Raw genomic sequence first — 23,420 nt, forward strand, 5'->3', positions numbered from 1 at the left:
GCTGTTTTTGCAGCCATATAATGACTGAATGGCTGGGGAGTGAAAGGCACATTTAGCAATTTTAACAATGTTTTATATACTGTATCAAACTGTTTTGTTTCAAAACGGTGGAATGAAAACATGGAAATGATGATATAGGCCTTTCAATAAAACACTTTATTATTTCTATGATGCACTTTATCTTAAATATCAGCTATTGCCTACGCGCACACACACACACATGCACAGACAGATTCAGAAGGCTTTGAATGAAGACATGAAGATGTGCTTTTTCGCATCAAATCTATTATAAATACACAAATTACAAAATTAAATAATGAAATATTAATAAAAGCAAAAACTCTGGATTATATGTTTCATTCTATGAGCCACCTTAATGTAAAAAAAAAACATTTTTCATATCAAAAACGATAATAATTAATGATGAATAATTAACAATTAATTTTATTTACAAAGCACACTTTTATGACCGTATTATCTAATAAATTAAATAAAATAAAAAACAATAAAATAAAAGAAAAGAAAAGAAAAGAAAAGAAAAGAAAAGAAAAGAAAAGCTTCTTTCAAGTAAAGCATGTCATGCTGTAATCATCGCTTTCAGGATAAAAGCCTTTGTTACTCACAAGCCTTCCTGACCTGGGTCTTCAAATGCAACTGTTAAAGAAAATGATTATGAACAAAAATGATTGAACATTTTATAACATCTGACCCATTAGATGGGTAACTAGACCTTGTGGAGAGGTCAGTATCTGTGACCCAGTGATTATATGCCTCATTAGCTTTTATGTATTTACAACACGTCTTACATATTGAGGTCATTATGATGTGCATGTCCATTATATCACGCCTGCAACCAGTTTACCTCTCTCACCCACTACCCCTCAGCCGGAGTGCTGCTGGATTTCGTCTGCTCCGAGCTGCTCATAGGCCTCCAGCCAAACTCCCAGCATCCCCTGCTCTCTCCCCCCCACCCCGATCTACTATTGGCTAGAGCTGCAGGATGAGCGCATCAGTTATGTAAAGGCGACACTGACTCAGCTATGGTTTTCACACTGTCTTTAGGGGACAGCCGGCTGCGTTGGACCAGCTCTGTCACTGGAGAGAATATTCAAATTAAAAAGGAGGAGAAGAGATTAGGATTAGGAGAGTTATGATAAAACTGCATTTTCCCAACACAAGAAAGCTTGCACAGCATGCATGTGATGCAGTTACTTTGTTTAAGGACATCAAAGCCTCTCTTGGTCTGTGAGATAAAGGATTTTAACAATGTGATGACTCAGAAGCTATTTTGAGATTAGATGCATATTAAAGAAGAAAATCATCTGTGCTCTTTTGCTTTGTTTCATTGGTAGAAAATTTCACTGCTGAGCATTTTTCCTAAAAGAAGCAATTATCTGTCAATTAAAAAAAAAATGAATAAAAATGGATTAAAACAAGTAAAATGATCTACAATTAGGCTGAATATTCTTATAATATCTGCGTAACAGTCTTATAATGAGAACTATCAGATAGACTAGATTTAAGCTGATTTAACTTACCAAGAACCCATGTTGTGTAGAGTGTACTTGTATTTTTAGTTTACTTTATTTGGCAAAATCTTTCATGCATAAGACTTAATGGTACAAACAGAGCTATAAAATTACTTCTAACTCATACTTACACAGACAGACAACATTGCCTAATAGTGCTCTTATTAAACTAATTGAGAGATTGACTTTAACACGTGTTGACAGTGCAGTCAGTGGGTGCTGTCATGACAGTCCGCCTCAGTGCTATATGGGAGAGATATTTACGTCAGAGTTGCCGTTATATAAGTTTCTAATTCTTTCTTGGCCTGGTTGTCTCTCTCTCACACGCTCTCTCTCTATGGTTGTGGTCAGTACTGAGGGGTATTCATGGCTCATGGCTAGGCACTGTCAGGGTCTGTCTATGTTTCAGCTCCAGTCAAGACCGGCTGGATCCTCCGAAACAAGAGGCAGCTTCAATTCTTCCTTCCAGAAGTGTCTGTTGACAGCGTTACTTCTAAATGCAGAAATGTCACTGAACACTGTCTGCTTCTCATTAAGATAGATACTGTATATGTCCAAACGTTAGTAGACACCTGTCCATGCAGTGTTTCCTAAGAAATCAAGGGTATTAAAAGGGATTTGTCCCTCCTTGCTGCAGTAACAGCCTCTACTCTGTTGAGAAGGCTTTATACTAGATGTTGGAACATTGCTGTGAGGATTTGATTGCATTCAGCAACAAGCGAATTAGTGAGGTTAGGTACTGATGTTGGACGATTAGTTCTGGAAGATAGTAACCTCGAAAACAGACACTTTCTATCAGTTGTGTAATTTAGAATTGTTTACATCTAGAATGACATCAAACAAAGAATTAAATGAAATCTTCTACAAACATTAAAGAATTGATCATTTCGTCACTGTCCAAACAAAAACACGTATCTCCATTTTTTGTGAGCTTCACTTTTTCACATCATTTGAGCATGGCAGCCATTCTTTACATTGTGTGAAAATTTCATGATGATTGGACCAAAATTGCCTTTCCATTGACTTACATTAAAAGTAAAGAACGTTTTTGGCTTCTTCTGTGAAGTTACTATTTTGGAGATACATGCTTTCCTTTGGACAGCGACGATTTCCAAAATTATGATTGATATACCAGGCAAAGCAGGGGCATTCACCACACAAGATGGCCTGTATTTAGCACTGTTTGGTAACTCAAACCCACCCACTAAACCTAGCAATTAACTGATGAGTTGAAACAGGTGTATTTGAGCAGGAAAATCACCAAACTGTGCTGGACTTTGGCCCTCCATGATGATACAGCTTGTGTTTCAAAGTCATGAAAGTAATTCATTCTTTCATGATCATTTTCCAACTTCTCTTTATGCCTTAGAATTAAACATGCTGTTTTTGTTGCTGTGCCTTCAAGACAATTATATGTAAATGAGCTCCGTACTGATTGGCTTCCCTGTTTTGTCCCTCCTTCAAAAAGCAGTCCAGGCAGAAATACTAACTATCACTTTAAATTAAAAGGCTGGGCTAAACGGCTGGCTGTAGCTTGAATAGAGCCATATATGTAAAAGCATTATTTTTCAAGACTTCACAAAAACTATTCATTTGAAATGGTCTGTTTTAGCAGCTTAGTTTTGATGAAGAGTAGTACATTTTTAACTTTAGCAATGTTTACATACTATATCAAGTTCTTTTTTCAAAACACAGAAAATTTGTTGTTTCGTGATGTTGGCCCTTTAAAGAGATCTGAAGTGTGAGTCTGACCTCTGTCAACTTCTATATTTTACATCCATATGGGGACATGCCTTGCATGCAAGTGCGGTACAGCAGACAGAACCAGGCAGGCTTTAACACTTAAAACACTGGTGTACCAGGAAGAGACAGGAAGCTGCAATCTTGTGGTCAGATTTTGTACGTCATTAGATTAGCTCAGAATTTTCAGAATTCTTTTACTAACAGTTACTTTTAAATGTTCTTTAAATGTACTTGACATCACTGTGTTTCATTAGGGACTTTCAATACATACATATATATATATATATATATATATATATATATATATATATATATATATATATATATATATACTGTTATGATTCTTAGGTATTTCCCAGAGTTGTCTTGGTTTTCAGCAGGAATTGACATTACAACTGCAGTACTCTGGATTGACACACAGGTATTACATAATAGAAATCATCAGTTTACCACATCACTACACTGGAGGTCAGTTGTGCTAATAAATGAAAGTAGGATTGTACAACTGTGATACAAAGACAAGCATTTCTGCAGAGCAAAACTGCAAATACACACTGGCCCATTTTCTCCATTTTCATCAATGAATGGCTTTAACAGAGATAAAGGTTAAGAGGTTTATTCTTACAGTGCATACCCACAAACTATCATCTGCTATAATCTTGTCTACTGAGATTGTAAACTGATCAAGAAGTAGTGAAAAAACTGAGAGATTTGGTTAAACACACTCGGCTTCTCTCTGCATTTATGTAAGCTACTGTGGAGTTAGTTGTCTGTCACTGCTGGTGCATGGTGAATTTAACCTCTGTCAAAACAACCAGCACTCATACACACACACACACACACACACACACATACACACACACAGTGCTGAGGCTTGCCTAAACTCTCAGAAAGTTTTTTTTAAGAACCCAAAGGCAGAAGCAAAATGGAATTCAACTGAGTGAAAAACAGAGTAAGAGAAAACAAAGGACACAAAGAGAAAAGACAGCAAAGGTACTTTCTAACAGCATCTAAAAGGTCAGACCAAGAGTATAAAAGAGTCTTATACAAAAGTTTGGCCACTCCTGGTCAAATGATTTGTCTTGTTGACTTTCTAACTGGAAAAGAATTAACACATCTTTGCATAAAACAAACTTAAACATGACATTTTTATGGCAAATTTAGGTGTCGCATTTTAGTTAATTTTCTAAATTGTCATATTGGAAGAAAATTTCACAAACTGTGGTAGAAATTTGTATTTTTTATTTAAATTGACCAAATAAATAGTAATTGTGCATTAAAATTAGCAAAAGTTTGTTCCCTTTAGATGATAAACTTCAATAAAAAAGAAAGAAAGAAACAAACAAAAAAATCCCCATGTAATCTGACGGGGGTGCCGAAACTTTTGCATAAAACTGTATTTACAGTCACTCATTCACATGCTTGCACTCATCCCCATTCTCTTCTATGCCTGGAATGCAGCGCTGTCTCTTATATAAGGAAACGTAAGAAGGATGAAACATGAATCTGTGTGTGAGAATGGGCGTGGCTGTGCACTTAAGGACCACAAAGTACAAAGAGACAAAAGTAAATGAGCAACTCTACAGTGATCTATTCTGGGACACAATGAGAACAAAGCCAGTAGGTCTCACAGGATGAACGAATTACATGGGACCGAAATAGAGCAGAACTTTTAAACGATCCAGTGATTATAATGGAAGACAAAGACTGTGCCATTCGTGATCTATTCCAGGACATGGATGTGTGCACTACATATATTGCATTGGGGTTAATTAGCGTATGTAGGACAACATGAGCCACAGCATCAGGGGGGAAAAAGAGTGAAAAAATATGGCTCTGCTCTGTTGCCATAGAGACTTTTTCCTCTGTTACGAAACAGGTCTACTTTCCACAGCAACCTGAGACTGAGCAAAGATGCTGTGCAAACACACATGCATGCATGGAAGCATACACTCCAACACAAGCAGAATCAGATCAACCACTGATTGCATAGAAAGGCCCACTAACCCTCCTGAAATACGGTTATATCAGATGAGGGATGAGCCAAAGCAGCCCAGTGGCACCATAGAGACTAAATCTCTAAAGCAAACATGTACTCTTTAAACTCACTCTCATCTAAGCCTATCCTAAAACACATAAGCTGCAGTCTCATGTGTCCTATGGAACGGTTAAGCCTGCTGCAGCAGCTGCTCAACAGCACGAGAGCTTTCCCCTATTTGCCCCACCCGTGATGGACACTGTGGATCAGTAATGAAAATACAAAGGGATAGAAGAGTTATTCGAGGTTATAGCTGCTCTCAAGCAGAAGCACTGAGCAATGTTAATATGTGTGCAAAAGATTAATACAGTGCTTACCAAGGGCCTAAATGTGTAAGAACAAATCTAGTGGACGTAAATGACTTTAAAAAGATTTTGCACTTACAACTGGTTCAAAAAACATACAGACACCTCTTCTAATTAGTGACTTTAAGGTGCACCCATTACTGACACAGGTGTTCAGTTGTGCACACACAGACTGTATAAGCATTGCCAGTAGAATGGGACGCTTTGGAGCAGCCTCACATGCAACGCAAAACATCAGCTACAGAGGTGTAAAGCCCCCAGCGTTGGCCTGTGGAGCAGTGGAACTGTGTTCTCTGGAGTGATGAATAGAGCTCCAGTATAATTGGGTAAAGTTGGAGTGCCGTTTGTAATCCAGAGCTAATCATCCAACATCAGTGCCTGACCTCACTAATGCTTGTGGCTGAATGCAGTCAAATCTCATACCAATGTTAAAAACGAAACGCCTTTGCATTAGAATTCAAGACCACATATGGCCTTTTTTCTTTTTTTTTGTGTAAATAAAAATAGAGTGCAATGATGTGCAAATCATTTAAAATCTATATTTAACTGAAAATAGTACAAATACAACATATCGAAATATTGAAACTGAGAAATTTGACTTTTTTTGAAAAATATATGCCCATTTTGAATTTGATCCCAGTAACAGTTTTAAAAAAGTTGAGACATGTTTACTACATTGTTGCATCACCTCTTCTTTTAACAACATTCTGTAAACATTTGGGGAACTGAGGAGGCCAGCTGCTGGAGCTTTGAAAGCAATTTTTAGAGTAATTTTTAATGCACCAAATGTTTTCAGTGGTGACAAGTCTGGACTGCAGACAGGCCAGTTTAACACCCAGACTCTTTCATTACGGAGCATTCTTGTTGTAATACGAGCAGAATGTGGTTTGGCATTGTCTTGCTGAAATAAGCAAGCACCCATACCATCACAGATGCTGGCTTTCAAACTGTGCACCGATAACAAGCTGAATGGTCTTTAGCCTGGAGAATGCAGTGTCCATGATTTCCAAATAGAAATTTAAAATTTTGATTCGTCAGACCACAGGACACTTTTCCACTTCTCCTCAGTCTATCTTAATTGAGCTCAGGTCCAGAGAAGGCGGCAGTGTCACTGAGTCCTGTTTATATATGGTTTCTGCTTTGCATGTTAGAGTTTTAATTTGCATTTGTGGATGCAGCGACAAACTGCATTCACAGACAGTGGCTTTCAGAAGTGTTCCTGAGCCCATGCAGTGATTTCCACTACAGAATCATGTCTGTTTATAATACAGTGCCGTCTGAGGGTCCGAAGACCACTGCCAGCCAATATTGGTTCTCTCTTGTCTCTTACATACAGAGATTTCTTCGGATTCTCTCAATCTTTTAATACTATTATGTAGTGTAAATGATGAAATCCCCAAGTCTCAGGCACTCTGAAATGCTTTTTATACCCAGTCATGTTACTGACCCATTGCTAATCAACCACCAGGTGTTTTTAGCATAACAAAATTTTACCAGTCTTTTGTTGCCCCATCCCAAATTTTTTTTAAATGTTTTGCTGGGAACAAATTAAAAATGGGCATATATTTTTCAGAAAAACAATCAAATTTCTTTTAAAATTTCATTTGATATGCTGTTTTTGCACTATTTTCATTTAAATATAAGGTCTAAATGATTTGCAGATCATTGTATTCTATTTTTATTTACGTTTTGCAGAGCGTCCCAACTTTTTGGTTGTATTTTTAATCTTTCCCTCCTCATAATTGGCCATAATTCTTTTTTACGAAACCATTTTCCAGCCTCTTTTATCCTTAACAAATAAACAGGCTGGTGTTACTGTGCATTTAAGACTGACATAAGACAAAGGAGCTTTGTTCTGATTAGCTGTCGTGTAAAGTAAGAGGTGAAACATTCCATAGAACTTCAGTGTGAATGAGTGGAGCTAAACTGCTATAGGCTGAATAGGTGGATAAATGTGAATGAGTTGTTGTGACATCACAGAAGCAATGTATTCAAAGCAGACTGTTTTTGCAGCATATTTTCCATATATGGACTGTATTGAGTGGGGAGTGAATGGTACAGTTTAAAACTTTCACAATGTTTACAAAAGACTTCTTATGACTCCTTTATTAAAAAAAAAAACAAGGGAAATTCAGTTTTCCATGACATGGTCCTTTTGAAAAACTGTATAACTGTAAAGCTTCCACTCCTCCCCACTTTGTGACTTACCATGATTTTTTTTATTTGCTTCATCTCATACACTTTTTAAAAAAGAAAATTAAAAATAAATATCAACTTTATATCTAAGATCTTGGAAAAAGTTGTAGCAAAACAGTTAAGCTCCTTTTTACATAGGAATCAAATACATGAAAAATTCCAATCTGGTTTTAGGCCACATCATAGTACAGAAACAGCACTAGTAAAAATTGTAAATGATCTATTATTATTTTCTGACCAAGATCATGTGTCCTTGTTAGTCCTCCTCGATCTTAGTGCGGCATTTGACACAATAGACCACACTATCTTACTAGACAGACTAGAAAACCTTGTAGGGGTAACAGGAACAGCTCTTTCCTGGTTCCGGTCCTACCTCACTGATCGGTATCAGTTTGTTAATATAAACGGTGAATCATCTGTTCTCACAAAAGTAAAATATGGTGTTCCACAAGGCTCTGTTTTAGGACCTGTATTATTCACTTTATATATGCTACCACTGGGCACCATTATCAGTAGACACGGCATAAACTTCCACTGCTATGCCGATGACACTCAGTTATATTTAGCAAGCGACCCAGATGATAGAATTAACCTTAGCAAGATTGAAGACTGTATACAAGACATAAAGGACTGGATGTCGAGTAACTTTCTCCTTCTAAACTCAGATAAAACAGAGGTTCTGCTTCTTGGTCCAAAAGCAGCTAGAAACAAACTGTCTAATTTAACACTTAAACTTAACAATTTCTCAGTTGCATCAAGCTCATATGTAAAAAACTTTGGTGTCATTATAGACCCTGATCTGTCCTTCGACACACATATAACTAATATTACTAGAACAGCCTTCCTGCATCTTCGCAATATTGCTAAATTGAGAAATGCATTATCTCTACAGGATGCAGAAAAGTTAGTTCATGCATTTATTACTTCAAGACTAGATTACTGTAATGCCCTGCTGGCTGGATGTCCCAGCAAAAGCATTAACAAGCTTCAGCTAGTCCAGAACACTGCAGCCAGAGTTCTTACAAGAACCAGAAAGTTTGACCATATCAGCCCAGATTAATCAGCCTTACACTGGTTGCCAGTAAAATTTCGGATTGATTATAAAATTCTCTTGCTGACTTATAAAGCACTAAACAGACTCGCCCCGCTGTACCTGAGTGAACTTCTCTCTCACTATGAACCATCCCGCCTACTTAGATCAGGTGCTGGCTCACTATTAGTACCCAGAATTAATAAAGTTACGTCAGGGGGGAGAGCTTTCTCATACAAAGCCCCCCAGCTTTGGAATAGTCTTCCTGTTAATGTTCGGGACTCAGACACAGCCTCAGTGTTTAAGTCTAAGCTAAAAACTTACTTGTATGTTCAAGCCTTTGGTAATTAGTTTTCCCTGTTAGTTCTATACCTGCCAGAGTCTCTGCTAACACTGTAATTTGTGATCGGTCACCCATTACAGAACTAACTCTGTGTGTTTTCCTCTCTGTGTGTTTTCCTTTCTTTTCTTCGCCGAGTTGAACAGCTGCCCATCCTGTGCGTCTGATGCTGCTGCCTTTTCTGCCTCGATCGGGTGCCACTGCTCGCCAGCCCTCTGGACCGGGTTACCAACGTTGAGCCTCCTGCTGTACAACGCCGTGCAAACCTCACCCTCAAACCTGACCCCACTGATACTACTGCTGTTGCTGCATGAACTATTCAAAATTATTCACTTGAACCAATCAATCATTCAAACTAATTCAAATTAATCAATCACCCATTGACTGTGTTTTTCCTCTCTTTCTTTTGCCGAGTTGAACAGCTGCCCATCCTGCTGCTGATGCTGCTGCCTCTGCTGCCTTGATCGGGTGCCACTGCTCACCGTGCAAACCTCACCCTCACAACCTGACCCCACTGATGCTGCTGCTTCTGCTGCATGAACTGAACTATTCAAATTAATTGTTTCCTTCCTTTTACCCTGTTTTTGTACTATAATACTTTATACTAACAATGTTTACTATCCGGTGTCGACCAGAGGAGGATGGGTTCCCCTTCTGAGTCCTGGTTCCTCTCAAGGTTTCTTCCTGTTTCTCTTAGGGAGTTTTTCCTTGCCACTGTCGCCACTGGCTTGCTCATGGGGGCTCGGACCCGGACTTCTTTTTGTAATGCTCATTTCCTTGTAAAGCTGCTTTGTGACAACACCTGTTGTAAAAAGCGCTATATAAATAAACTTTACTTACTTTCAGATTAGGCTGCTGATCAAAAAACACCCAGCATTTATATTTCATGTGAGGATTAATTCTCAAAAGGAACTGTCAGAATAAGAAATATCATTTCTACAATATTGAGGGAGTGAGTGGGCAGGCATTTGTTTTCGTATTTTAGCTCTGTGATGGTGGTATCACGGATGAACTACTCACAATCTATTGTCCAAAAGGTTAAAGTCCCTGTTTCCAATACTAAAAAGTATGTTATTGCAAATGACTCCATAACTGTACTTCTTGTAGTCTAAAAAAACGTTGAAAGTGGTAATTAAATGAAATTTTAGACACACCCAGAATGACAGTGCTAAAGATGATTTCATGATAATTGAGAAAGCTATAAACATCTAGAATGACATTTTCATCAAAAATAATGTCAAGAATCCTTATATTTGAAGTGTTCACAGCAGTTAATAAAATTACTATAGATAATTACAGCATTACTTAACCTTTAATATCTACTTATGTTCCCATAAAACTACATTTTAAAAGCTATTAATAAATAAACTTATGACAAGTGCTTCCAAATGTTTGAATGGTAGTGTCTGGACACTTGGCAGCTTGGTAGTATAATCAAAGGTCACAGTCTCTTACCTCACAGGGTTCTTTTTCATGCTTTCTTTGCTCACCATTTAATGCTGCTAATTAATCTACCCAAGATGTTGTAAGATCTCATTACCTAAACAATGTCATCTGACAGTCTGTGATATGCAGACCCCTTCCATGTTGAGAAAAGATTTACTGACTAGGTGCTCTGGTTTTGGCTTGACAGTAGGCTACTAGTAGCTTAGGCCATGACTGCTTCACAAGAAATTGGCCCTAATTGCAATCTGAAAAATGACACCGGCAATTGCGGCTAATTACCCGTTTTTATCAGAGAAAGCTACTGCTTTAATACCACAGGATCCCAGTTGTAATGAGGTAACCATCCTCAAATAGTTTCCACTCTAATCAACTGCGGAATTCATTAATCCTTCATTACTTCTCTGGCAGCAGCCTTAGCGCGCCCTCTCACACCTCCAGTGCGTGACAGCCAAAGCACTTGGCTGGAGCAGTTAACCGCTGATACGCAGCAAACTACTGGAACTGCGTGCTGAAATCACAAGACAACCAGAGAAGGCACTAATGACATAACACTGGCTCACCACTCAAGCCACAGGCAATGAGGATTTCACAAAGAAATCAGGGAGAGATCTACACAAAACCCCATCAATATAGCTAGTAAACACTCTGTACTAAATTAGAAGTACAAAAGAATGATTTTGGTTCTCGTTTATGTAACAATACTGACTACTAATTCAGCATTCTCGGTTCCTTTTTCAATGAGTAAACAGATTTTTGGGGATGCACTGTAAAGAATATAAGCTTTAGGTATGCACCAATGCCAACATCTGATATTTTGCATGCACATATCTGCTAATGCAGATACAAAACAATAAAAGGTAGAAATTGGGACTATATCAATCTGGATTAGCATTATTGAGAAACATAACATTTACCTCTGTAGGAACAGAAAAGCAGTAAAAGGAGTGAAATGCACACATTTTAATATAGTAGCCAGTGTCATCTAAAACATTTGATCATCAAGTATCCCTAATAAAATTCCTTTTCCTGACATGCAGGACTGCAAACTGCCTTAAGCTTTGGCTTCTAAAGTTCAGATCACCATGAAATGCTGTATTTTGCATCAGAAATAAAGCCACGATAAATTCAGCATTTAACAAAAAAACAGTTTTATTTGACCTCCAACATACTCTTGATAACACATATCTAAGAGAGGTATCTGAACATGTCAAATAATATTTATTAATATCATTATTATAACATCAACATGGAATGTCATCTTTCAGCCTTAATTCATGTTTTTATTTTTTTAGTTTATTTAAGAAATACAATATGTCAAATAAATAAAGCTCTATCAGAGTCTCTGTATGTCTCTACTACCTAATTGAATATAGTTGTCTCTTTTCAATGGGAAAAGGCGCGAGGGTGATCATTTCTGAATGATACTCAAAAGTCTGTTTTTTCTTCGTTCCACTTTTGCTCTGAATCCAGAGTGAGCAAATACGAGTGCAAGCTGTGGCTCTAGACACTTCCTTTGGAATGGGGTTGGGACTGGAATCAGTATATTTTCCACTGTGTATTTTTTTCTGCATGTAAATCCACAAAGAAAGTGCAGGGACATGAAACTTTTAACAGTAGAGAAGGATAATGTGAGGAAGGCTACTAGTCTTTGAGTGAAGTAAACAAACTGCTGCCATGTCCTCAATGTTAGCCACTTCAACCCTTTTTAATCCTCTGTGCACACAAAAAACAAAAAAATTAACAAAAAAGAAACACCTACGAAAGACACAAATGGACCTGCCAAGTTCTTAGCCACATTAATTTCCAACTGAGAGGGCTGAAGGGACTGAAAGAAAGAAAGAACACAGAAAGAACAAAAAGAGACTGACAGTAGAAACTCCCATGTTTTACGCCCACAGTCTGTGATGTGGCTGGGAGAGCTCAGCGTCCATTGCGAGACTGAAAGTTGGAGACCCAGCAAGAAGAAGTTTAATCTGTGCTGTGGTCCTCTAGCTGCGAAATGATGGTGATGAGGTTCTGTAAGCCAAAGATGTAACCACTGTCCTGGCCCTCATGGACCACGCTATCCTCCCTGTAGTGTCTGCATGTGGTGTGGGCAAAGTCAATCATGCGCACGTCCACCATGGGCCCAATGTCCAGCCTGGTGCCCCGGCAACTCACAGCAGAGTTACTGCTGCTTCCTGCACTACTGCTGATGCCACTGCTGCTGCTGCTAGCACTGCTGCTACCTCCAGCCCCTGCAGCACTGCAAGGAAACCCGAACGCACCTCCTTCCTCTTCTTCTTCTTCTTCCTCCTCCTCCTCTTCCTCTTCCTCCTCCTCGTCCTCCTCTTCCTCTTCATCTGAGAGGCCTTCTTCAGTGGAGCGGCGGGAGCGGGGAGGATCTCCATCATAGATGATGAGGAGGGAGCTGGAGTAGAAGCGGTAGCTCTCACACGCCTCCAGAGCCGCCTGCATCTCACGCAGCCTCCGCAGGACCGGTGAAAGGAGCTCATGTCTCAGCCGTCGCCCGTCATGGAAGAACTGGAACAGGGCCTCCTTGAAACCAGACAGGGTCAGCTTGCGGCCATGGTACTTGTTCATGAACATGAGCTGGCCTGAGGCGGACTGATAGACCTGTATAATATGTAGGGGGGAAAAGGGTCAACTGATTTACTGGTAACTAAAGAAAAGCATGAACAAAATTCAAGCTTCATATGGCTACAACTACTATTTCTTGTCCATTTTAAAAGAAAACAGTATTCCTTGCAGTATCAAGCACCAAATAAGCAAGCAAGTTTACACAATGGTGGCTACAAGCTTCCTTTACTAGCTACATTAACCGTGTAGCTTAAGTACACAATCAAAGACACTGCAGACACCAAACATATCTTGTCTGATTAACTGTATTTGGGCTAAGAAGGAAATTTTGTAAATTTGATCTTTGGTCAAAATATCACCTTATGCAAGTCAGTTTACATTCACAAACAAACAATCTCTCCGGATTCCCCCCATCAAAACAGTGACCCTCACACCAAAATAGCGTAAGCTGACCTGCATGCCACAGAGGCGGACTCCAATGCTGGCTGAAGTGCTCTGCTGGCACTTGCGAATCTGCACGGCTTTCTTCTCCTCAGAGGCGTCGTCCCCATGCTGCCTTGTGCCCATTTTCAAATCCAGAACGCACGGGACCCTGTGACGCCATGTAAGGTTCTCCAGCAAGATAAACTCTGAGAAGGGGCTGGGTCAAGGGAAACAGACTACAAGGACTGGCACTTTAATTAGAAAGCCAGTAAACTTTGGTTAGCCTACCACTTGGAATTACCATTCAGAATTCATAACATCAAACTTCTACAGCATTATCATATGTTTCCATAGTCAGCATGTAACAATAGGGTCTAAATTTTCTAGACTTTCTCTTAAGAATTTACTTCATGCAAAGGAATTTCATTATCATCATGAAAGCTTTCAAGACACCCTGTGACAAAACCTCAACTTGAAAGCATGAGTTCTCTTTAGGTAGGCTGCAGCTGAAGGATACTGTACTGGTTGCGGTGCTTGGCGTTCTCTTTCATTCTCTGCAGGTGCTGCTGGTGGCACTTGAGGCTCCAGGGGTTGTGCTTGAACTGAGGTCCCGCTGCATTGCTTCTCTCCAGGCTGCAGTAGAGCACCTCAGCCTGCTGGAACCACTCCAGCTCCTCCTCACGTTTTAAACTGGGCAACATGGGGAGAGAGAGAGAGAGAGAGAGAGAGAGAGAGAGAGAGAGAGAGAGAGAGAGAGAGAGAGAGAGAGAGAGAGAGAGAGAGAGATTACCATCAATGAAAAAGCAAAGATGGTGACTACTTGACTACTTCACAAATCACTGTTCGAAAATTACATCTTCCTTTGGTTTACACCAGCTAACTTGATAGACACTGATAGAAGACATTTTGTTTAGCTAGGATGTTTCTATATTATTGTTTTCTTATCTGGAGTGGGGATAAGGTTATTAAGTTAGGAACTGTTATTCTGTTGCAGTTTCTGACTTAAATTCAGTCCTAAAAAGATAAGCATTGGTGAAATTGTACACAATCTAGTGAAAACTGACAATGACATCTTTCACAAACTTTTTTAAAACTGACAATCTTTTTGTGAAATGCTGCTAAATGAACTCCAGGCCTAAAATAAGGAAACAATGTGTGCATTCCAAGGATTCTATTACTCAGTGCTTGTACAAAGGTCTTGAACACCGGTGTTCTTCGATGTTCTTCATACCAGTGATTTCCTTACATTAGGAATAAAATGATGTCCTCTCACTGACATCACAGTCTCTAAAATTATTTATCGGAGCACAGCATCTCTCCTTTTAGAACTCAGTACTGGTAACTTTCCAAGCTAGCTTTTAGAAACAAGTGAAGTGGAGCTCTCTGGTGTTGGAAAAGCCTGGGTTAGGTAAACCAGCAGAGACAATTGAGACCCAGGTCATGGCAAGATAAGATCCAGGCGGCTGAGCTGTGCTCTCATTATATAACTTTCCGCCTTGACCCACTGACAAAGACAAACGGACAAGCTTCGAGGAGATGAAGGCATATGTACTTGTCCCAGCTTGGTGCTCTGTGGGCCACTGGTTCATAATGAGCATGATGAGGTGACCAGTCACACTCTCATTATGTCAGCAGGATCTGAGTGCCAAACTGAAGAACAACAGTAGAATAAAGGCATAGGCTGTCTTGAGTCACATTACTTCAGTGCCTTGGTTCTAGTGTGAAACCTTGACTGTCAAAGGTTTGGGTATATTCGTTGTTCAAGTCTTCTGCCCAGTGGAAGGTTAAAACAACAAGGCAGATACAACTAAAGTACTAGGGAGGCACTGAAATTATGGCCACAGAAAAGTTTCAGCTAAACAAGGGCAAAAATGGCCAAACAAACAATACAAGTTACACAGGCCTTCAACCAAGTGTCAAAATGAAAGACCACAGAGGGATCCATTTCCCAGTTTCTGTAAGGGACATTAGATAAGATTTATAAATCGCTGTTCATGCCAAGTACAACACTTTGATACCGCGCAGAATACAGCAAAACAGAAGCAGAAAGTCCCCACTAGCATGAAAAGACCATCTGTGGCCTCAGTTGTTTGAAATGACAAAATTCACCAATGACCGTGCCAAAGTGCAAAGTTTAAAACACAAACACAACAACATTAATAATAATAATAATAATAATAATATTACACCATTACTTTGGTTCTTCTTTGTCTAATACCTACATGCTGTAATCATCTTAAGTTATATTATGTTAACTGCATGCATTTACTGTCAGATGTTTTTCAGCCAAGTATGTCCTGAATTTCAGTTTTGGCCCAGGATTTTAGTTTCAGTGCATCACTAGGAAAGACTGATGGAAATGTGCTATGCAAATGTGACCAAATGTAAATTAGGACCGAAGCGTTCCACTTTACAGGCTCATTTACAGTGAAAGGCGCTTCAGTACGTAATCAAGTATAATGCTCAGTGTAAATGTCAAGTTACCTTTTGTCTTTGTCCTTGCGTGAATGTCTGGTTCTGTCCTTGCTATAGCCTTCATTGTCCAGCAGCATCTTATTGGACCACTTCATCTTGTTCTTGGGTTCCAGGTCAGCTGAGGGGTCCACGTTTTCCAGATCCCCCAGCTCACTGTGTAGCGGATAGGCAATGAGACACAGATTCCCCTCCTCATCCTCCTCAAAGCTCACCGATACCACCCCTACAGAGAAGACAGAGAGAAAAGAGAGAAAGGGGGAAAAAAGAGGGAAGGAAAAGTTAATTTCAAGAACCAGGCAAAAAAAAATTCACTTCATCTTTTTAGAATGTAGTCAGAGATCCCAGCTCAAAAATAGGCAGTCTGGGAAATCTTCAGCACTTCTTACCCACTGCACTCTTTTTTTGTTCTTAAAACTTTCCAGCGTTTTACAAAAGTTACAGAGCCGACAGCACAGCCTTCGCCTAACCTGATAGAGATCAGACAGGTCCACACAAATAGAGAATGGGAGAGAGATATATGCAGAAAGCAGAGTAACAAGAGGGAGAGAAACAGGAACAAAGACAGCCAGGGTAGAGGAGAGAGAAAGGGCAAAGAACAACAAAGCTACAGCACAGATGCGATTCCACAGCATCTGAATCAGCAAACGTTCTTAGTTCAAAAGAATCAACAAGAAGTAAAAAATGCAGACCACTAAGAACGGACACAAGGCTTAAGACTTAAAAACAATTTTTATTAAATAAAAAAAAATCAGCAAATATTAAAAACAGCAGTAGGGAAGTATGTACCAAATGGACCTGTTACAGCATCATAAAAGCATTTCATATACATCACATCCAAAACTTCGAGACAAGCATAACAGATAAAAACTTAATTTATACATCCCACCACTGTATTTAATAAACATGTTGCTACTACTTGTCATAAAAAGAGGGGGGGCATCACAAGAGAAATGGGGACAGTACTTGAAGAATTATAGAAGAGGACACTTTTTAAAAGTCCAGATCCAGAGAGGTGAATTCTCGTTCGAAACAGTCCAACAATTTCAGTTTATATCCCATGTGTTACATTTTATACTGATTTGTATGTATTTATGTTGTGTGTGAGAGAGGAAAGACCTAAACAGAACAGACAAAACATTTGAGGATAATACTGCAGGAATATTGAGAGAAAGAGAAAGAGAAAGAGAGAGAGAGAGAGAGAGAGAGAACTAAAAAGTAGTGCAATCAAAATTAAATGTGTACACTTAACTACAGTGATTTTAAATGACACAATAAGGCAGACATTCCACAGATCATTATTGCAATAAGACATATGTAATCGGAAACTGCTAAATACTTAAACATTATGGCACTTGTTATCCTTCCAAGAATAAAAATACTAGAAGCTGAAAAAATGTGCAACAACAAGAAAAGAAGAAATCTAGGAACTGAAAACAGTAATGTATGAGTTTAGATGCATATTAGTCAGCAACTTTTGTATTTTCAGCTTACATTAGTACATTACTGTGGGATTTTAACTCCGGCCTTACTGTCTTGTCAGTACGTGACTTTTGAGTCGCATGTCAGAGCGAGTTGCTCACATCCTCTGCTAACAAAAACTGAAAAGAGGGTGGTCACAGCTGTTGATCCAAGGGTCTCGCAATTTTGACCTTCCAAGAGGATCACGTAGAGACAGGCAAACGTCATCCATCTCCATTTTAAGTCGAAGAAGTCCAAGCTTATTAGCCGTGACTAAAACGAGCCTTGAAACGTACCTTTCTTTTCCGGCACACTACAAACATAATACAGATTACATCTGCCTCAATGATCAACCTGAAAAACAGGCCTACCTTCTCCTTCAGTGTCCAGTACATCCACAACATCAGTGTTTTCCCAGCTCCACTTGTGGAAACCCATCTGTCGTGTTTCCTCCAATCTAACACGTCTAAGTTATATCATTAGCTAGTGAACAAATCGTTTTGGGGTTTGCTCAATTTTGTTAGAACTAAATGAAATTGAATGAATTTAACTGTGCAGTGCAGATGGAATGCAGCACTGCAGCTGGGAAACTGCAACATAAACACACAACATTGAAAACAGCGCCGTCTTGTGGACAGTTCCATTAACACGCTCACGATGCACCTGGTCTTTATTCACGATGCTATTTAGCCTAAATTCTTAATAAATACACAACGGATTTCACTTTACCAAAAAGAAGAACATCCTCACCGCTGCACTACATGAGAGAAAGAGAGAGAGGGGGGGTAGAAATGAATGTTAGAGAAGGGAAGAGAAAGAGGCCGTGAGCTAGCCGGCTAGCCGCTGGCACCTACCTCGGTACTGCGGGGTGAACTTGCGCATAGCCGCGGGGAGACTCTTGTAGAACTGGTGCTCCCGGGGGATGAGCGGCTTGCAGATGGTCTGCTCTCCGAAGCGGAGCACACATGAGTGGCCCCCCACCTGGTGTACGAAGGGCTCAAGCAAAACACCTTTGCCCAAATAGAGCTGCTGCTGCTGCTGCTCGGTCTCCATCCCCTCGATGGCTGGGCTCATCCTCCGCGGGCATTAAGGCTTCGCACTCGGCTAGCGCGGCACGGAGCGGACGCCGAGACGCGGGGGAGTCGAGCACAAAAGAAAGAGGAACGGAGAGGAAGAAGAAGGAGAGAGAAAGAGAAAAACTGCCTCGCCTAGCTAGCTTTCGGTTTGGCTTTACTCGCCCTCTTGTTTGTTAAAGGTAGAGCGACGAGCACGGCACTGCGGGGAAGAGGAGAAAAACAGGAAGAAGAACGAGAGACGAAAAAATGAAAGGGAGAAAGGTGTTTAAATCCCGGCTTTCACCTTTGGACAGCACCAAGGTCGTTTTTAGAGCTTTATCAGTGAGGCTTTTTATTGTAAAACGTTAAAAAGCCTGAAAAACCGTTAGCAGCGGTAGAAACGTCTCGCGCTGCCTTCACGCGGACTAAGCTTTGTGACGTTCGACAACTGACTCGCAGCGCTGCGCTCGACAAATAAAAATGGAACAGCCGGAGCCGTGGCCCCGCCCCTCGACACGAGAACCAATCAGAGATGAAGAAAGGGCGTTGGGTGGCAACCAGCTGAGAGAGCAGCAGGCAAACAAAGGGAGGTAGAGAGAAAGAGGAAGAGGATGGGGGAGGGGAGGAGGAAGAAAAAGCAGCATAAAAGCGGAGGAGGGGGACGCAGCTGTTTTTCTAGTCGGTCATGGAGGTGTTGTCGGGGGTCGTCGGGGGGGCGGGGGGCGGGGGGCGGGGGGAGTGAGGGCTGAACGTGCTACAGTAGCTGTTTAAAGGCAGGTAGGAGCTGTAGAACAGGTGTAAAAATGCTAATAGACTGTGGAAGTAAACACCAGAGAAGCTGTGGAATGTTACAGGCTTCGCTCGACTGGTGAAACTTCAGATTTATCAAGCAGGTAGACAGCAGCGTTTAGAAATGATTGAAATAAAAATACTTCTCCACATGGAAATATTGCAGATAAATGAGAGAGTAGCCAAGATAGTATTGCAGAAAAAATATATAGGGGTAAATATAGATAAAGAGTTCAAGCCATAGAATAATAAGACTCTAAACCATGATTTAAACTAGTGACAAAAAGTCCTGATTCAAGAAAGTCTGGTAACGCCAGTAGCCACTGATGAACCAGAGAGAGAACATGGACATGTGAGGATGGTGTTAGCTGGGTGTTGTCTGACCATAGGCGGCCGGCTTGACTTTAATCTCTTTAATCCAATATGCTGGAATTCACCAGTGGAAAAATGGGCCACGGGAAGCAAAATGGGAGTTACTACTGTACACGGCAGAGAGCAGCCAAGCCTAAACCTGTCAGGTATCATAAGAGAATCCATTTCATACTAGTGTGAAAATGCATGTGGTCTAAAAGTGCTTGAGCACATAAGTGTTTTTTTTGCTAATCTCTCACGAACAAGGCCACTGGCAAGTAGTCAAACCACTTATAAACCAGCACTACCAGGTTCTTGGCAGATGTCTGTTGAGCACAGCATCATTAAAAGTTAAACTGTCCTGATGTATCACAATTATTTTATGCTGCTTTGAAAACAAATCGATCTGACATCCTAAAGATGCACATACGATGACTGTCAAAGAAATAATAATCCCTGCTGGTAGTAAGAGCAGGTGCTGATGATTACAAAGGGAGTGAAAAAAAAAAAATCTGAAATATGAACTTTTTTTATAAATGAATTTCTTCTGAATTCTCCTGAACTGCCCCTTCAAAAGGGAAATAGGCTCCTATTAAATTTCAAATATATTTAAATGATGTCTTTATTGACTTTTCAACTAAATAAAATACAAATAAACCGTGTACAATTCATCATATACTGTGACATGCAAAAGTTTGGGCACCCTTGGCCAAATTACGTGTTTTGTTAGTTTTTGAACTGTAAAGAAGAAACACAACATCCGTAGCTTGTTTTAGCATTGTTCTAAAATATTACATTTCTCTTCAAATGCTAACATATAGTTACCGTATATTTGATTAAAAAGAGAAGAAAGTAATAGTGGTATGTACAAAAGTTTAGACAACTTACTAAGCAGATATCACAGCTTGCTAACATTTTTCTCCAAACACAACTTTGGTGACTGAGGCCAAAGAATTCCACTTTTACTTCATTAATACACAGCACTTGTTTCCAAAATGTCTCTGGGTTATCTTAATGTTGTTTTACGTACTTTGCATGTTGACTTTTGTGATTAGGTCACAGGTAACATTTCCTTCTGATGGTCCTTCCATGTAGATCATGTTTGTACAAATAATGCTGCACAGTAGAATGGTGCACCACCACTCTTGTGTCAGCTAAAATTTCTTGCAGGTCCCTTAACTGCCATTTCTTAAAGAGATTTTGGACAGTGGAAATTGCGAGCTGGGACCGCTATGATTTCTTTTAATAGCTTTTTCCTGCTTCAATTAGGCTTCAAGTAGGCATCATTTAGCTTTATTTTCAGGCACTCAGGCAGCTGCTTAGTGGAGTCCAAGGTTTGAAGAGTCAGAGAATTGATTATACTCTGGAGGTGTCATTAACTAACAATTCCTGATGACAATTCTTGACCTGTCTAATCAGGCCCATTTACTCAATTAATGCCTAATGCGCTAATTAGGTTCTGAGAATTTACAACTAGAAGGGCTGTCCAAATTCCACTGTAAAAATCAACCAAATGTAATTTTTTTGCATACTTTTGCATGTAACTGTAATCTGCATAGTGTACAGAGAAGTCTCTTCCCTGTTCCTGTTCTTTTCCACCACAAAGATAAAACACCCCACCTTTCAAACCAGGCTTCACTCTCTCTCTCAGCAGGCTATACCTTCACGATTCCTTTGGATGAGGAAGTCTGCAGAAATGTTGTAGTAGTGTCTGCATTAGGAACCCAGATATTGGCTATCTGGGGTTACACAAAGTCACTGTTATATATGTTCCTATACATACAAACTCAGCATAGATTTAAAATTGAATCGAGAATTCAAGTAGTAGATTTTTCATCCAAGTCAAAGTATACAGTCCGTTTTGAAATAACCTAGGAAAATCACTACATGGCCGTCATTTTGATCTGCTCTTGCTTCGCCTGCTGCGCACATTGATTTTCTAGAAGGTGTGCAGACAGGGTCAGCCGTGTTATGAAACATATGATTGTGATTCCAGTCATTATTGAAGCTTTATCTGATCTAGTCAAAGGTATATCAAAGATATCAGTGAAAAAAAGCTGAAAATTTGCCGTGTTTCTCCTTTACCGTTGCGTTTTCTTAGTAAAGCATGTCTTCACTGACAAAGAGTACCAAGGAGAGTATTAGAGAGAAATGGGAACAGGAACCAGTCCAAACTGTGTGGAATAAGGTTGAACATCAACTTAATCGCTCATGAAACATGACAGAGGAGAGAACAAAGTCTCGCAACCCGAATGAGCATTCTCAATGAGACATTTTATATAATTTGGATATGAAACAGCCTGACCACTGGCGGTGTGGACATGACAAAGGGAGGGGAGGAGGGGTACTGTCCTTGACCTTGCCGATAGCTTTGGTGTCTTTGTCAGACCTTTAACAAGCGCATTAAAGTGAGTACACTCAGGCCGTGCCAGGGTAGCACTCAGCTCCTCTTAATTCAATCCTGCCCTCAGTACAGCGCAATCCAGGCACAGAGATGGAGACTGCATGAGTACCAGCTGGTAACCCAATAAGATGCTAGTGCAAAAGGCAAAGCCTGGAGCTCATGAATGGTGATGAATTAGAATCTGATACTTGGGTTATGCTTAGAGAGACGTTTTAAGGGTTAATAATACAATACTGGGGTTCATTAAGCTACTGTAAGGAGGCATATGTATGTGTGTGGGTGTACTGTGATGTGATATGTACATTATTAATGCCTAGGGTTTGTATTAAGTGTACTAATATGTGTATATATATGTACGTATAAATATATATATATATATAGGCTAAGTAACAAAAACAGATTCTTGTGGATACTATTTTTGGTGCATAAACTGAAACAAAATCCATAAAAATTTAGGATATTGGCCGTTTTGTAAAAAGCTTTTGAAGTTTTAAGACCCTCTACATAATGTACAGGTTCTATACCAAATAAGTGCTCTTTCTAAAGTCATACATCCAAGCTAAGTGCCATTCCATTCAGGAATATCTGCGTACATGTTTTGTCCTCTCCATCTGCTTTACATTATGCATGTTTTTGTTTGTGTGGCTCGTATGGTATGATGAGTATGGGGTGTGTATTGAGGCGTGCACGTACACATGTGCATAGCATGCATAATTTCTTTCTCTCACACTGTTAGATGGATTCAGTTTGGTGTTTCGCACACATGCCCTTAGGGCCGGAAGGTCACAGGCAGACAGACATGACTCACGTAGGGTGCTGCAGAGTGTACACTGATCAGGCGTAACATTATGATCACCTCCTTGTTTTTACGATCATTGTCCATTTTATCAGTCCATTTATCAGATGGACTACAGTCTATAATTGTAGAACTGCAAAGTGCACCTATATAGTAAGTGGAGCTGGTTAAATGGACAATGAGTGTAGATACAGGGATAATGTTATGTCATAATGTCATAAAGTTATGCCCGATCGTTGTATATTGCCTTTCAGAAAGAAAGTAAATATGTGTTCAATGTAGAGAGCTTTGCCCACGTGAGGGTAAAGGCATGAGCAATAAGAATGGATTAACATGGTACAAATATGAAGGTGATGATTGACTTACAGACAGAGGAGAGGAGCTAAGAGGGTCATAGAGAAAGAGGGCGGGAGAGCTAGAGTGACAGCAGGAGAGAGACAGGCATTCAGAGCATGCAGACTA

General features: G+C 39.9%; 1 protein-coding gene across 1 annotated transcript; it reads right to left on the bottom strand.

Annotated features, from left to right (window-relative positions):
• Window positions 1-11,758: 11,758 nt before the first annotated feature.
• ip6k2a (inositol hexakisphosphate kinase 2a) lies at window positions 11,759-19,079 on the bottom strand. Its single transcript, XM_036570983.1, has 5 exons — window positions 18,418-19,079; window positions 16,115-16,328; window positions 14,148-14,320; window positions 13,661-13,836; window positions 11,759-13,243 (listed from the first exon to the last, which is right to left on the bottom strand). The coding sequence occupies exons 1-5, from the start codon at window positions 18,635-18,637 to the stop codon at window positions 12,596-12,598; spliced, it is 1,431 nt and encodes a 476-aa protein (XP_036426876.1). The 5' UTR covers window positions 18,638-19,079; the 3' UTR covers window positions 11,759-12,595.
• Between the last annotated feature and the right edge of the window lie 4,341 nt (window positions 19,080-23,420).

The sequence above is a fragment of the Colossoma macropomum genome, unplaced genomic scaffold (genome assembly GCF_904425465.1).
Source record: "Colossoma macropomum unplaced genomic scaffold, Colossoma_macropomum, whole genome shotgun sequence".
Taxonomy (NCBI): Eukaryota; Metazoa; Chordata; class Actinopteri; order Characiformes; family Serrasalmidae; genus Colossoma; species Colossoma macropomum.